General features: G+C 39.6%; 1 protein-coding gene across 1 annotated transcript in view; it reads right to left on the bottom strand.

Moving 5' to 3' along the window:
* Positions 1-3,233: 3,233 nt before the first annotated feature.
* The window catches only part of ELP4 (elongator acetyltransferase complex subunit 4), a 147,349-nt gene continuing 136,108 nt past the window's right edge, over positions 3,234-14,474 (bottom strand). Inside the window, exon 10 of the mRNA XM_028729689.2 lies at positions 3,234-5,045. Coding sequence (XP_028585522.2) covers positions 4,914-5,045 — 132 coding nt within the window. The 3' untranslated portion in view covers positions 3,234-4,913. The remainder of the gene's footprint in view (positions 5,046-14,474) is intronic.

Below are 14,474 nucleotides of genomic sequence, written 5' to 3'. Positions count from 1 at the left end.
TCTGGAAGCACTCTGCTGACCTCATGTTCATGCCCCCTTCTCTTGGCAGTAATTGGGGATACCAGGAAGCAGCAATTGTCAGCAGGAAGAGCTGCTGTTTGAAGCTGCATTTTGAAGCTCTTCATTCTTCTCCTGACTCTGCAAACCAGGTTCCTCATATCCGTGTGAGTCCTAGTTGGTCACCCCATTAGCCTGGTGAGGTGCTTGATGCAATATCTAACCTGATCATGTAGAATAAGTTTGTAGATGAGGCCTGTATAGACTTCTAATGATGACTTACATCACCTGGGAAGATTTTACTCATGGTACTATGACCTACAGAATACCACTTGAAAATGGGTATTTTCCACAATTGTCCCTGCACTCTGGAATGCCTTTCCCTCTGCCATACATGAAACATCATTCACTTCAGCTATTTGTTAAAATTTATTTTCTTGTCAAGACCTTCCCTGACACACAAGACCCTATCATTATAATATATATATATTTATCTGTGCTTTATGATACCATTTTAATGTTTTTATGTTTGTGTTTTAGTATGCTGCTTAGAGATTTTAAATATTATGCTTTTATAGAAATGCTTTTATAATAAATCAGAATTAAACAATTCAAGCATGGGCAAGCCAGGGAAGGTAGACAGAATGCTTCTTACAGGCAGTACTTTTGTTCCTATTTTCCCATTTCCATGGGTGGATTTAAATGACAATTGGAAAACGGGTGAATACTCTGAATGCTTGTTTCTTGGTGTGTGGGTGTCAGGAACAAAAACACAAACCATTTTGAGTGGAGGACTTTGCCATTTCTTTAACCTGTGTGTAAGCATGTGCATGCCTGTCAGTGTCTATGCATCAGATGTGTTTCTGTGCTAAGTGTATGTTAAGGCTGTGTGTGTCTATCTATGCTCCAGGTGCACGATTCCAGACCTTTGCTAGGATAATGTGTCCCCCAAACTTGTACAGTGGTATCTCGGAAGTCAAACGGAATCCGTTCTGGAAGTCCATTTGACTTCCAAAACGTTTGGAAACCAAGGTGTGGCTTCCGATTGGCTGCAGGAAGCTCCTGCAGCCAATCAGAAGCCACGTAAGCGGCATCGGCCGTACGGGTTCCAAAGAACGTTCACAAGCTGGAACACTCACTTCTGGGTTTGCAGCGTTTGGAAGCCAAAACGTTCGACTTGCAAGGCATTCGGAATCCAAGGTACAACTGTATTGCTTTTAATGTTTCAATTCTAATATGCCTTGGTTTTTCCATAAAAGGCAAGGTAGAAATAAACAGCAGCAGCAAGCGAACACTGAAAATGTCACACCCCCCCGCAGTCTGAAGTAGAGCAGTCCATTTTACCACCCTTATGCATGTGAAGATCAGGCCCATCCACTTGCAGTGAGGCTGACGTAAGTGCCCTGTTTCTCCTCCTTTTGTATGCACAGGCATATAGGCACTTGCCAGGAACGGGAAGCCAATCCAGCTCTCTCTCTTGCCTATGCAAGACTATATTCTACAAGGGGAAGGGAAATGAGGAAAACAAGGCCCTGGTCAACCCAATGCTGACCTTTCAGCACATAAACAGCTGCATACCTGTATGGGTGGATTATGCCTTTGGTCTATGGATACCTGGAAAGCTTTACATTAAATAGGCAAAATGTAGGTCTTTAGACCATTGAAGGTTGCATATCAGTTAGGAAATGGTCATAATGGAATGAGGAAACTTCATGCCAAGCTTGAGCTATGTCATTTAATCTGAAGAAACAGTCCTGTTACTTAATGTATCCTACAGAACATTTGTTTAGTTATCAAATAGGGTGTAACCATTTTACTATTCAGTTTTCCTTGATAAAGGGACGCGGGTGGCGCTGTGGTCTAAAACACTGAGCCTCTTGGGCTTGCCGATCAGAAGATCGGCGGTTTGAATCCCCGTGATGGGATGAACTCCCATTGCTCGGTCCCAGCTCCTGCCAACCTAGCAGTTCGAAAGCACGCCAAAAGTGCAAGTAGATAAATAGGTACCGCTCTGGCAGGAAGGTAAACGGCGTTTCCATGCGCTGCTCTGGTTTCGGTGTTCCATTGCACCAGAAGCGGCTTGGTCATGCTGGCCACATGACCCGGAAAAACTGTCTGCAGACAAACGCTGGCTCCCTCAGCCTGTAAAGCGAGATGAGTGCCTCAACCTCCGAGTCTTCTGTGACTGGACTTAACTGTCAGGGGTCCTTTACCTTCACCTTGATAAGGAAAATGACTGCTAAACCAAATTAGTGCTGGTTAAACAATATTCTAGAAGTAAAAGAATAGGTATTTCACCTTAGGTGTAGAACACTGGGTATGTGTGGTGCAGCACTTATTTCACAGAGCCTGTGAAACAAAAAACAACAACATTTAATATAGATTTCACTGAATGATCTCCCCCTTTCCTTTCTGCTGCTGAAAATATATTCTTTGGGTTTCTATGCCAACTCGATCTTATTATTTCAAATGCCTGTTCTGATGAGTGTACTTTATATTTATGCATGTTAAATTTAAGTTTGCACTCACCCACAGAGTCATATATTTTAATGATATTTGGAAGATTGTCTACTAATTTAGGCCCCATTAAGGACATGTACAATTATTAATAATAATATCTTGTAAAAAAGCAAATTTAATAATGCCTAAAGGTTTTAGAATTTATAGAGGAATAGTATATAAGATTCCCTAGCTTATTTACATGAAAAATATAACTGAGTAACTAAAGTGTTAATCCTTTTATACTTGATCTATTGAATATCTGCATAGGTCCCCATTCAAATTGTGTTGAGAAGTTTTGCTTCATATTATATACAGTATAAGGCGAAAGGAGAAATGATTTGAAAGCTGTAGCGATATATGGGTATAAGAATGTAGATGTCTATTAGCTTTATGAAACTGACAGCTCAGTTCTGAAACTTTATTTTGAATAGATTTTAAAAAGGATTTGCGTCTTTAGAAATAGTAAAAATAAAAAATAAAACAGACATATCTTTGAAAAAGAAAGAAAAAAACTCAATTGTTACCTCTAATGAAATAGCGGGTGACAAAACAGTAGTCTTTTTGATTTTGATCAGAAAAATAAACTGGTAGTGACAGGATATGATGGATAGATTTGACATCCTGGCAAATCACTGTCATTGATTCAATTATTCTAATTCAGAATAAAAGCTGTATACAGTGTGTGTTTATGGTACAGTGGATTTTTTTAAATGATTGACATTCATCACATTAGACAGTTTTAAAAGCTATGTCTCCATTTTACTCACAGCGTTATAAAAAGTAAATCATTTAACCAACACTTTAGTTCCAATCCCATCAAAATACATTAGCATTATTACAGTAAGCATTTAAGGTTTTGTGGGGAGCATAATTCAGCCCAATTCTATAAAATGACAGTTTAAAGACCTAAGTTTTAATCCAAAATGAACTTAGTGGAAAGTTCTATCAAGGCTAATTCAAAATAGAACTATACAGAAAGTAATTTTCAGGTCCCACTTGAAAACCATTTCCAGATAGCCACCTATTCACATAGTTTGTACATTAGTTCTAATAGAAATATGCAAATCTTGCTGCTGATAAATATTTATACATTTTACCTAGGGAAAAATTCATATGTTTACAAATAGTATATACAGAATAGTATGGAACCCTGAATTGGTTTTATTTTCTGCTGCTCTGTAGACTTCTTTCTATGATATGTCTTCCCTAAGCTCCAATGCACTCCCCTGGTTTTCTAGCATTAATGTAGCTGTCAGTTTGAATTTCAATCTTGAATAATGTCTGCTGACATAATTTCATATTGCTGACTTCAGTTGTTTAGGATTACTGTTTTGAACTATATTGAAAAGCAATTCTTTGTATATGTTTAGTAAGTTTCACTCAAGCAATTTAATATATTTATTAGCCCATAAGGCAAAGTAATTATCTATAATGTATTTTACCATGAAAAATATTTTATCATATTACTGATAACAGAATAGGTGGAAAATACACAGAAATTTAATGCTTATAGTATAGGTAAGGTAAAGGTACCCCTGCCCATACGGGCCAGTCTTGACAGACTCTGGGGTTGTGCGCCCATCTCACTCAAGAGCCCGGGGGCCAGCGCTGTCCGGAGACACTTCCGGGTCACGTGGCCAGCGTGACAAAGCTGCTCTGGTGAGCCAGCGCAGCACACGGAAACGCTGTTTACCTTCCCGCCAGTAAGCGGTCCCTATTTATCTACTTGCACCTGGGGGTGCTTTCGAACTGCTAGGTTGGCAGGCGCTGGGACCGAGCAACGGGAACACACCCCGCCACGGGGATTCGAACCGCCGACCTTTCGATCGGCAAGCCCTAGGCGCTGAGGCTTTTACCCACAGCGCCACCCGCGTCCCTGCTTATAGTATATATGGTACTAAATAAGGTGTCATTTTTAACGATGTTTTTCTAGGGAAATGATTGTCTGATATTAAAATAACCCACTTTTAAAAATCTATGATTTTATTTAATATACATAATATTGATATACAGCATACAAGAGTTGTGTTAAACATGCAACGTGTAATTCTTTCATTTCTCATTCATTATCTGAACTTTAGTAATAACAGTAAAGTTGATGGCAACAGAAAATTCTGCAGCTTCAAAATGGCAACATATTTTATGTCTTTAAAATGGCATCAAAATATAGGATGTGTTTGTTAACTGTAGAAACATCCAATACAACATTTGCAAATATTTTTTTTTTTTTAAATGGCAAAATAAGGCACACAGCTTGCTATATATATATATATATATATATATATATATATATATATATATATGAATGACATGAGTACTGGGTCACAATCATTAAGAAAAATATTTACATAAGTCATTAACAGTCATAATTAGAGTGTCATATAAATCGGAGTGAAACTGCTAAGTAGAAATCACTAGAAGTCCAGGTGCTTCTTGCCTATGGCCATAGCAGTACATCCTGAGCTCAGCAGTTTGGCAGATTCTGCCAGATCCTGTTTGCTTGTGCGGCTCACTGTGTCTGACAAGTCTGGAGGCAAATGCAATTGCTATGGCAGGAGATTTCAGGGAGGAGGGGGGGAGAGAGACAGAGAAGAGAGAGAGAGATGAGAGAGAACATAGTTGTAATTAGATTTGCTTTCGATATTACACATTTAAAAACATAGTACTATTCTCTGCCAGTGAATACCTATTACAGCATAACAAATACATATTAGAACAGTTTTCGAAAACCAGATTGTCAGATTCTTTTATTTCATATATTGATCTATAAGATACTGGGATTTTTCAAATCAAATTCAGCTTTCTTCATCAGGACATTCAGAGTGGAAATCAAAGGCCAAGACCCAAAGAAATCAAAATTACCCCCATGAGTCCCAAAAGGGGGTATTTACACTGCAATCCTAGGCATGTTTACCCATGTGTAATTTCCTGAATCCAATGGTAGGTGCATACAGAAATGCAGCCTTGTAATGCAATTCTAGGCATGTTTATTCAGAAGTAAGTCCCACTTACTCAATGGGCTTACCTAGTATAGGATTGTGGCTATTTGTGGAGGGCCTAAGCACTAGTGAATTCAATGAGACTTGTTTCTGAGTAGACATTTATGGGTTTGCAGTCACTTGTTTTTCCTCAAACAACGTTCCTGCTCCTATACCAAATGGCAAATGGTGTTCCAAAAAAAAGGTCCATAATTTCACTGAGTTAGTACAGGTGGTTTCCATGAGCCAAAGCAGATCTGATCCAAGCTTACATTTCCTGCATTTATTTTGTTATCTCCAGAGACCTCGTCTCCTACATCTTCTGTCTCCCATTAAAAATAACTAATTAGTTTGAACAGTTCTGTATGCCTAAGGGGCTTTGCATTTGTTGAAACAGCGTCTCTTTGATGCCACACGGCAAGCCACTTTTGAAACTGAGGGGACTCTCAAAAGCAGATTGTGACTTAACACGGAGGCAAGTTATTTAATGAAAAAAAGGCCAAAATTCCCGTTGTGTGTGCCTAAGCATCTGGGTACATTTAGAGTAGCTCTTTGGATCCTCGCCAAAGTATATACTGTGAACAAAAATAAATTATACATATTGTGTGGAATACACCAAGTGGTCTATTCATCCACAAGACTTTTCCCCGTCTTCTCCCCTTGTGAATCACTAAAACCATTTTGGGTCACCCCAGGTCTCCAGAGCAGATTTAGGGGGTACACAGTCCTGTTTCATACCTGTTGCATGCCTGCAACAGCTAAGCTGAATCCCACCCATTATTTTAAACACAACAGTCAACACAAACACAATAATCTTCACAACAATGAAACATTTCATGCCTTATTAATAGTCTTTTTGCAAGGGGAGCTAACATGGTATCCTCCAGCCCAGAGAGTGTGGACTACCACTTCCTTAAGTTTCAGCTAACATGGCCAACAGTAATGGATGATGGGAGTTGTAGTCCTCAACATCTAGGCACCACATTGACTATCCCTGGGCTAGAGTGTTACGTTCTGTGTTGTGCAACCCTCTACATGTCTACTCAGAAGCAAGTCCTATTGAGTTCAGTGGCACTTACTCCTAGGTAAGTATGTAAAGGCTGCAGCCTAAGTAAGTTAAACTTTAAAATGCCTGTTTGAAACAGCAAGTGCTGTTAATAATCACAGTGTTAAGCTCATACCAATGATGAGGAAACTTAGCAAAGATGTTAGATATATTGAAATCCAAAAATATTAATCCTGGAGCTGTATTGGTATAGTCTTCTATTAAGACATTTTCTGGGCTTCTCTACTACTACTACTCAGTAGTGTATGATTTGTAACTTGCACTCATTACAAGTTGTCACACTGCAATCCAAGCCAGTAGTTGTTTTCTCTCTTTTTTTTAAGGATTAACTTTTATCCAGGGTATTTATAAAATAGGGCGTTTGTGTGTTCAGGTTTGACATAATTAATTCACCCGTTTGCAGTTCACGGCTTCCTACTGCAAAGCACTTCCTGCTTCTTCCCATGAACAGCCACAACTATGATGAAATTGACTGCTACTGCTATTTATTTCTTTAGAACCAAGAGTCCTCAAGGCTCTATGCAGGCAAAATGTGGTTTGAAATGTAAAGTACATTGGGGCAAAATAGCCAGAGTTCACATATATACTGAAGGGGTTGGAACTGGCAGTGACTGATCAGGAAAAGGATCTTGAGGTTCTAGTGGGTAGCTCAATGAAAATGTTGATTCAGTGGCAGCTGTGATAAAGACAAATTCTACATTAGGGATAATTAGGAAAGGGATTGAAAATAAAATGGCCAATATTGTCATGCCTTCATGCAAATCTATGATGCAAACACACTTGGAATACTGTGTATAGTTCTGTTCACCCCTATTGTGCAGTTAGAAAAGGCTCAGAAAAAAGGGAAGCCAAAATGACCAGGAGGAACTCTCCTATGAGGAAAACTGACAACAGAATGACAACGTGTCAGGCAACCTAGTTGCTCCAAAGTGTCCTCTTCAGCATTGTGGAGTTTGCATTGCTCTTCAGCACTGAGGAGCTGAGGACCATGAAGAAGACTGGATGCCAGGTGGTGTACAGCCTATCATGAAGATAACACGATATGCATTTGAGCATACAATTGTGTCTACTGTATGGCAGTGAGGACAGCAAAGGAAGCACACTTTGCTGCCTCCATTGCATTCTCAAATACCGTATTTTTCGCTCTATAACACGCACCTGACCATAACACGCACATCGTTTTTAGAGGAGGAAAACAAGGGGAAAACATTCTGAATGAAACAGTGGATGTATCATTTTTGTGCTTCATGCTGTGGCCACAGACATGTGATCTGATGGTGAATTTGGGGTGACCCAATGCAAAAATCCTGAGAATCCCTGTGGATCCATGCTTTGTAACCATGTTTTTGCACCATTGCAGCCCCAGGCAACAGTGGGTGTGTGATTTTTGGGGGGCAGGCTGTAGCCATGGACATGCTATGTGATCTGATGGTGAATTTGGGGTGACCCAATGCAAAGATCCTGAGGATCCATGCTTTTTAACCACATTTTAAGTGGGGAGGGAAGGAAAAACACAGAACGGACAAGGAGCACGAGAGGGGTGTGCAGAGAAGCAGCTGGCTAAGAATGCAGGAGAGGGGTATAACGGGAGGGAGGAAAGGAAGGCAAAAGTTTTCCCTCACCTACCCACCCAAGCCAGCCAGCTCCACGCGCTCTCTCTCTCCCTCCTGCATGTTTTCCTCTGCTTTCCCCTCTGCTTGCCTGGAGGGGAGGGGCTTTCCCTGCTCTTTGTTCCGTTTGAGCAAACACAGCAAGGAAACAGAGGAGGGTGGGCAGTAAGACCCTGAGGCAGAATGCAGGAAAGCAGCTGCTTCCTCTTTTCAGGTTTCCCTTCTCCGAGACGCACGATTTAATTTTTGCCTGCTTTTTTTTGCCTCCACTCGCACCATTTGGCTCCAGGGACCACACATTCGCTCAATAACATGCACAGACATTTCCCCTTCCTTTTTAGGAGAAAAAATCTGCGTGTTATAGAGGGGGAAATACGGTACTTGTCCAGCAGAGCTATCAACAGTACACATTTGTTAACAAAATTACATGACAAGTTTCCAAGACACTGAGGATAACATTGCTCACCTCTTTGAAAAATGGACACCATTGTTGTAACCAGTTTTAGCTTTTGAGGCCTCCTGAGAACAAAGCGCTTGTAGCTGTTTGGCCGACTTTATGCCTTTTTGCCCCACAGCTAGTTGTGGGGAATAGGGGTGTTGCCCAGGTAGATCCATCTTGTGGGAAATGCATCATTATGTGAACAGCACTGGACAACTATAAGGCTCCCAGGCAGTTACATTATGGCATGCTGCAAGGTACCATCTTGTCTCCAATGATATTTAACATCTATATGAAGCGGCTGAGAATAGTCATTAGGGGATTTGGAACATGCTGTCATCAGTATGCTGATGACACCTAGCTCTATTTCCCCACTCCATCTGATTCAGGTGTGGCTGTGCAAATAAGTGCAGTGGCGAGCTGAATCACCTGAATCTTGATAAGACAGAGGCCTTGTGGGTAGGTGGTTCCTGAGTCTAGGAATTTAAGCAATTGCCACGTAAGTGCTCCTTCACCCATGGATGTCACTGAAGGCCCAAGAGGTCACAATAGTTAGGGGAACATTTTTTCAGATTCAGATGACATGCCAACTGTGGTCATTCTTTGATAGGGATAGTCTACCCCAGGCATAGGCAAACTTGGCCCTCCAGATGTTTTGGGACTACAACTCTCATCATCCCTGACCACTGGTCCTGTTAGCTAGGGATGATGGGAGTTGTAGTCCCAAAACATCTGGAGGGCCAAGTTTGTCTATGCATGGCCTAGCCACAGAGACCAGATTACTGTCATGTGTTCTATGTGGGGGCAGAATGCAACAGGTAGGTTGTTAATTGGACATTCCTGCTGCAAGTATGTGACACTACTTTTAGAAGAACTGTAGTGGCTGCCAATTTGTTACCAGACCAGGTTTAAAGTTTTGATATTGGTATTGACCTCAACACTTTAAATAACATGGGACCAGGTTATCTGAGGGAACAATCTCACAGACAGCCCTGCCTTGTCACTCATTTCTTCCTGGTTGTGCAGCAGCTTGCTGAGGTCTGTCTGGTGGAAACCAGGGGGAGGGCCTTTTCTATTGTGCCCAGCCTAAAGAATAACCTCCTGTCTAAGCAAGGCAGGCAAAAGCAGACACCAAAATACCAACTATTCATGCTACTAGTGATTTCAGAGACAATAATGACAGGTTTATGGACTACACTGAATAACAAGGATATATCATTTTGGATTGAGAAAGTTCTGTTAGAATGTCAGCACTGGGATGGACCTTTTACCACTTCGAAGAGAACATACAAAACCCAAGTCTATTTCTGCTCAGATAATTTATTCTATTCCACCAAAGGAAATGGAGAAACATACTCTCAAGAATGGTTAGTGTGTTTCCCGCTAAAGGAAAAATCTACTGCTTTGTGTGCAAACTTTTCTCCAACCAAACTACCTCAACTACAGCTTTAGGTTCTACTGCATTTGATTATTGGCATCACGGTTATCTTGTTCAAACCCATGGAAACTAAAAATCATGTGAACCCTATACTAACATACTGAACAAGAAAGCATGGTCAAACGCTCACATCAAAACTGGAATAATTTGAATTCATTTTCATGCTTCAACTTTGGACACATTTGCTAGACCAATTTCATAAAACTAGCAAGGCACTCCAAAGTTCGCAAATTTCACTGAGCACAACTGCAAATATTTACAGCTCACTATTGCAGTTTGTATCAAACACTTGGGCTAATTTACCACATTTACCAGATGTAGAGTACAATACATCAAAAAAAGGCAGAGAATATGGGAAAACCCAACAATGATGAGCATAGCCAGGATTTATGTTGAGGGGGGAAAGAACCTCAGTTAGTTAAGTATTTTTATTGATTTACTTAATCTGGGGGCAGCTGCCCCCCTGGCTCTCCCCATGATGATGGGACAAAATCTGAAGCTGTAGACAAACTTTTTCCATGAGACAAGTTTAGGATAAATTCATTTATCCCTGTAATTGATGCTCTTGAAGCTAACCTAGACAGAAAAGCAGTAAAGGGGTGTAGCTGGCAATTTTTAATTTTTGGTGAACCTGCAAGCAACCAAGGAACAGATTCACGATGGCATCAAGATGTTAATGCAAGAGTATCCAAAGGATGTGGACCTTAGCAATTTCACCCGTACATCAAATGAGCTCATTCTGAAAAAGAATATTTCAGCCACCAAGATATGTATCAAATAATATTCTAGGAGAAAATTAGGACAAATGTGGAAGCAATTTTCAGATTGTTCCTGTGTTTAATGGTTACAAACTGTACTGGTGAAAGATCGTTTTCTAGACTAAAAAGGATAAAGAATGAACTATGATCAACAATGTCCTAAGATCAGTTGTCTGATCTAAGCATTCTCTGTATAGAAAATGATAAACTGTGACTTACTGATTTTAATGATACAATTGATAAGTCTGCATCTAAAAGAGCTCTGCATCTAAAAGAACTGTTCTGACTTTTTATATAGTGTACTGTTATAACATAGCTATGATTCCCCTACAAATGTTCTGTGCGAATGTCTTCATTAATCCCATACTTTTGTAAATTTATTAAAGATTAAAGAATGATAAAAGATTATACAATGATAATATGTTTTTATTTTACCATTGTATAATCTTTTATAATTGTATAATATTTAATAAGTTTTAAAAGTATGGGATTAATGAAGACATTCACACATTTGTGTATCAATGCTAAAATTTCAGCAATAGTCTACTTTTATTGAGTAGATAAAGATGAGAACGATGTTTTATTTCTCATGATCAGATACTATTAAGTTTGGGCCTCCCAAGGTCTTCTAGGCCAAAGCCTCCAGTTGCTTTAATCCAGGCCTACCTGCAGAAATTCATAGGCCAACATCAAGGAGGATGGCAAGAATGCCCCATCACAACCTTCTGGAATTGCCCGTGTAGAAAGAACAGAAGTACTGTAAAATGGTGCCTCTAAGTTTAAGATGCTCGTATTAATCTACAAGGCCCTTAACAACAGGGTCCCAAATACCTTACGGACCACTTGACTCTTTACATCCCTGCCCAGACTTTGGGCCTTTGTTAGTGGTTCCCCCGTGGCTTGGATGCACTGCTTGTATCCATCAGGAGCCACATGTTCTGTACTGTGGGCCGTATTCTATGGAACTCCCTCCCAGGATATTATGGTTGACAGTACTGAAGGCAGCTGAGAGTTCCTGCAGAACCAATGGGGATGGCACTCTACGGTGACTAAAGCTGTCTCTGTCCCAAAGCCAAATTGAAATGTGTCTAGATACTCTTTATCATCCAGAAATACTTGGTGTTGGGTTGCTCCCACTTGATCAAGCACCTACTCTAGAATAGCAGACTGGCTGGAAATATATTATTTTGATGCCAGGATACAGTTTTTTAAAAAGCAACTTCACTACTGCCTTTTTCAAGCTCAACAGGCTCACACCTTTTCACAAAGAAGCATTTACCACTTCAGCCACTCACTTGGCCACACCACCTCAGGTAGATTACCTTAGCCAGAAGGCAAAGGGTCACGTACATACATGGTCGAACTTACTTCTGCAAGAATCCTACCCACATTCTCAGGTCATACTAACTGAAAAGTATTCAAGACCAATGAGCAAGTAGGTGGGTACATTTACAGACTCTGCTTTAACTGTGGCTTCCAAGTTGGAATGGATGTGAGTGGCTTTATCCACAAAGTGCTTTGCAAATTGGTCACAGCAGGTCATTGAGTGGTCCCCTAACCCCCCACTTTCCAAAAACAAGGTGCAAATATCCCTTAACCACTTGGAAAACCTCTGCTAGATAGCCCTGAGGACAGAGCTCCTGACCATATTGGTTGGATTCATCATGAGTTGCTCTAGTCATCACTCCTGTTGTTTCATCACTTAAAGCTTGCAGGACCACAGAGAGACAACTTGGTTCTACTAACAGGGAGAGGATGTTGAGGAGTATTTGTGTCATTTGCTCAAGCAATTTCCCCCACTGCAGAGTTTGACTAGATACTTGGCAGAATTGCCTACAGAAGTGACAGAAGAATCTTCAAGCCACCTTGAGCAATCAAAAGGTATGTATGATAATTAATACAGTGAAGGCCTTTTCAAGCATACCTTTTCCCTAGCCATCTTTTCCATCTGGAATATTATAGTAAGATTAAAATAAAATATAATTTAAAACACAGTATATTAAACCATCCACTTAGCTTGCCAAACACGCTGCTTGTTCTCAGTCATTACAGAAACAAAAATAGGTGTCATTAGATTGAGTTGAGCAAATGAGTAGCTCATATGAAAGTTAGACGCCTGGCCAATGCATTTCCAAAGGATCTTATATAAAGCATCTTTGAGAGTTTGTGAAGTGTTAACTTCAATATATTCAGTGCCCTACAATCTCAGAGGGTTGGGCTTGAGATGCGATTCAATGTATACCTACTTGGGAGTAAAACCCAATGAATTCAGTGAGACTGACTTCTTGCTAAACAAGTGTAAGATCAGGCTGTTGAGCAGAGTTATTCCTTTGTGCATGATATATGCCCCTATGATGTAGTGTCTGTTAAAAAGGGGAGTGGGGTGTTAAACCCCTTGCCTGTGACTTAGAGTGAGTAGATACATAATAAGAGAAGGGCTCTAATAAAGCATTTGATGTTCACACTGGGGAGAGGTGCGCTCATTTGGTTAAAACCTTTTTTAAAATTACTTCAACTTAGAAAAACACAAAAGTAGAAAAAGCAAAGGAGATTGCAGACCTATATCTCAATATGTGGAACAGAAGCAGCAATTTGCTTAGAGGTACCAACAATGCTGTGGCAAAATAAATCTTGAAAGAAACAAAATCTAAATGGTCTTCCATTAAAATATAAGGTGCTGATATATTAAAGGCTATATGTTTGTCAGTGAACTTGTGAAACAAAAACAAACCATGGTCCTTCCAACTCTACAATTCTATGATTCTATGAAATTGCCATTAAAGAATACTCTGAAGGAATATGAAAGCGTTTCGTTTTTAAAAAGTTTTCACATTTGTCCAGCTCAGACCAAAACACAGAACTTTCTCTACTTAATTATGATTAGTTTATTCAGACTAAAGCAGAGTTCTAACAATACAATGAACCAACAATCAACTAAAAAGGAAATGTAAAGAGATTTTGTTTATATGAATATTTCATACAGAGGTGTGTGCATATCTGCACATTTTTGTGTTCCTGATTTACTTTATTTCTTTAATTTAATGACAAGAATATAACATGCATATGAGAAGCTATCATATTACTTGGCGTAATTATCTTTTATCAACATCGTCTTACCCAATTTTTAAAAATCTCTGTATTTGACTATTAAGCCACAAAAGAGAAATCAAGCAATGCCTAAGCCAATGAAAAGAATTCCTGAGGCGATGTAAATTACTAGACTTCACTAACAATCATGCCTCCCCTAACAGACTGTATAATGCAATATAACCCACATTAATTAACCATATTCTCTTATAGCTAATTAAAATAAGTGAATTCAGGAAAAAGTTGCTTTGTAGATTTCTTTAACACTGGAAAATTTCTTCAAACACTGGAAAATTTACTAATTTATTTTAGGGAGTTAATCATTGAGAGATTTGGTTTTGTAGTACTATGCATGCAAAGTACAGGTACAATATATAAGCAAGCAACATAAAGATGTATAGGCAATCACTTGCGTAAAGCAAACTTGCAAATTACACTACTTGTTTCTGCCAGCACCACATGCTTATTACACTGCACCTAACAGACTAAGGATGCAATCATAAGTGTACTTGCCTGGAAATAAAAAGTTTCACCAAAATTAATTTGAATTAGGATCAGAGCGTAAGGCTGCAAGTGTAAATATCCTAGTGCTGTCAATT

The sequence above is a fragment of the Podarcis muralis genome, chromosome 1, assembly GCF_964188315.1.
Source record: "Podarcis muralis chromosome 1, rPodMur119.hap1.1, whole genome shotgun sequence".
In the NCBI taxonomy this organism is placed as follows: domain Eukaryota; kingdom Metazoa; phylum Chordata; class Lepidosauria; order Squamata; family Lacertidae; genus Podarcis; species Podarcis muralis.
The sequence above is the reverse complement of the archived record's forward strand: the minus strand, read 5'-3'. Positions and strand labels throughout refer to the sequence as shown.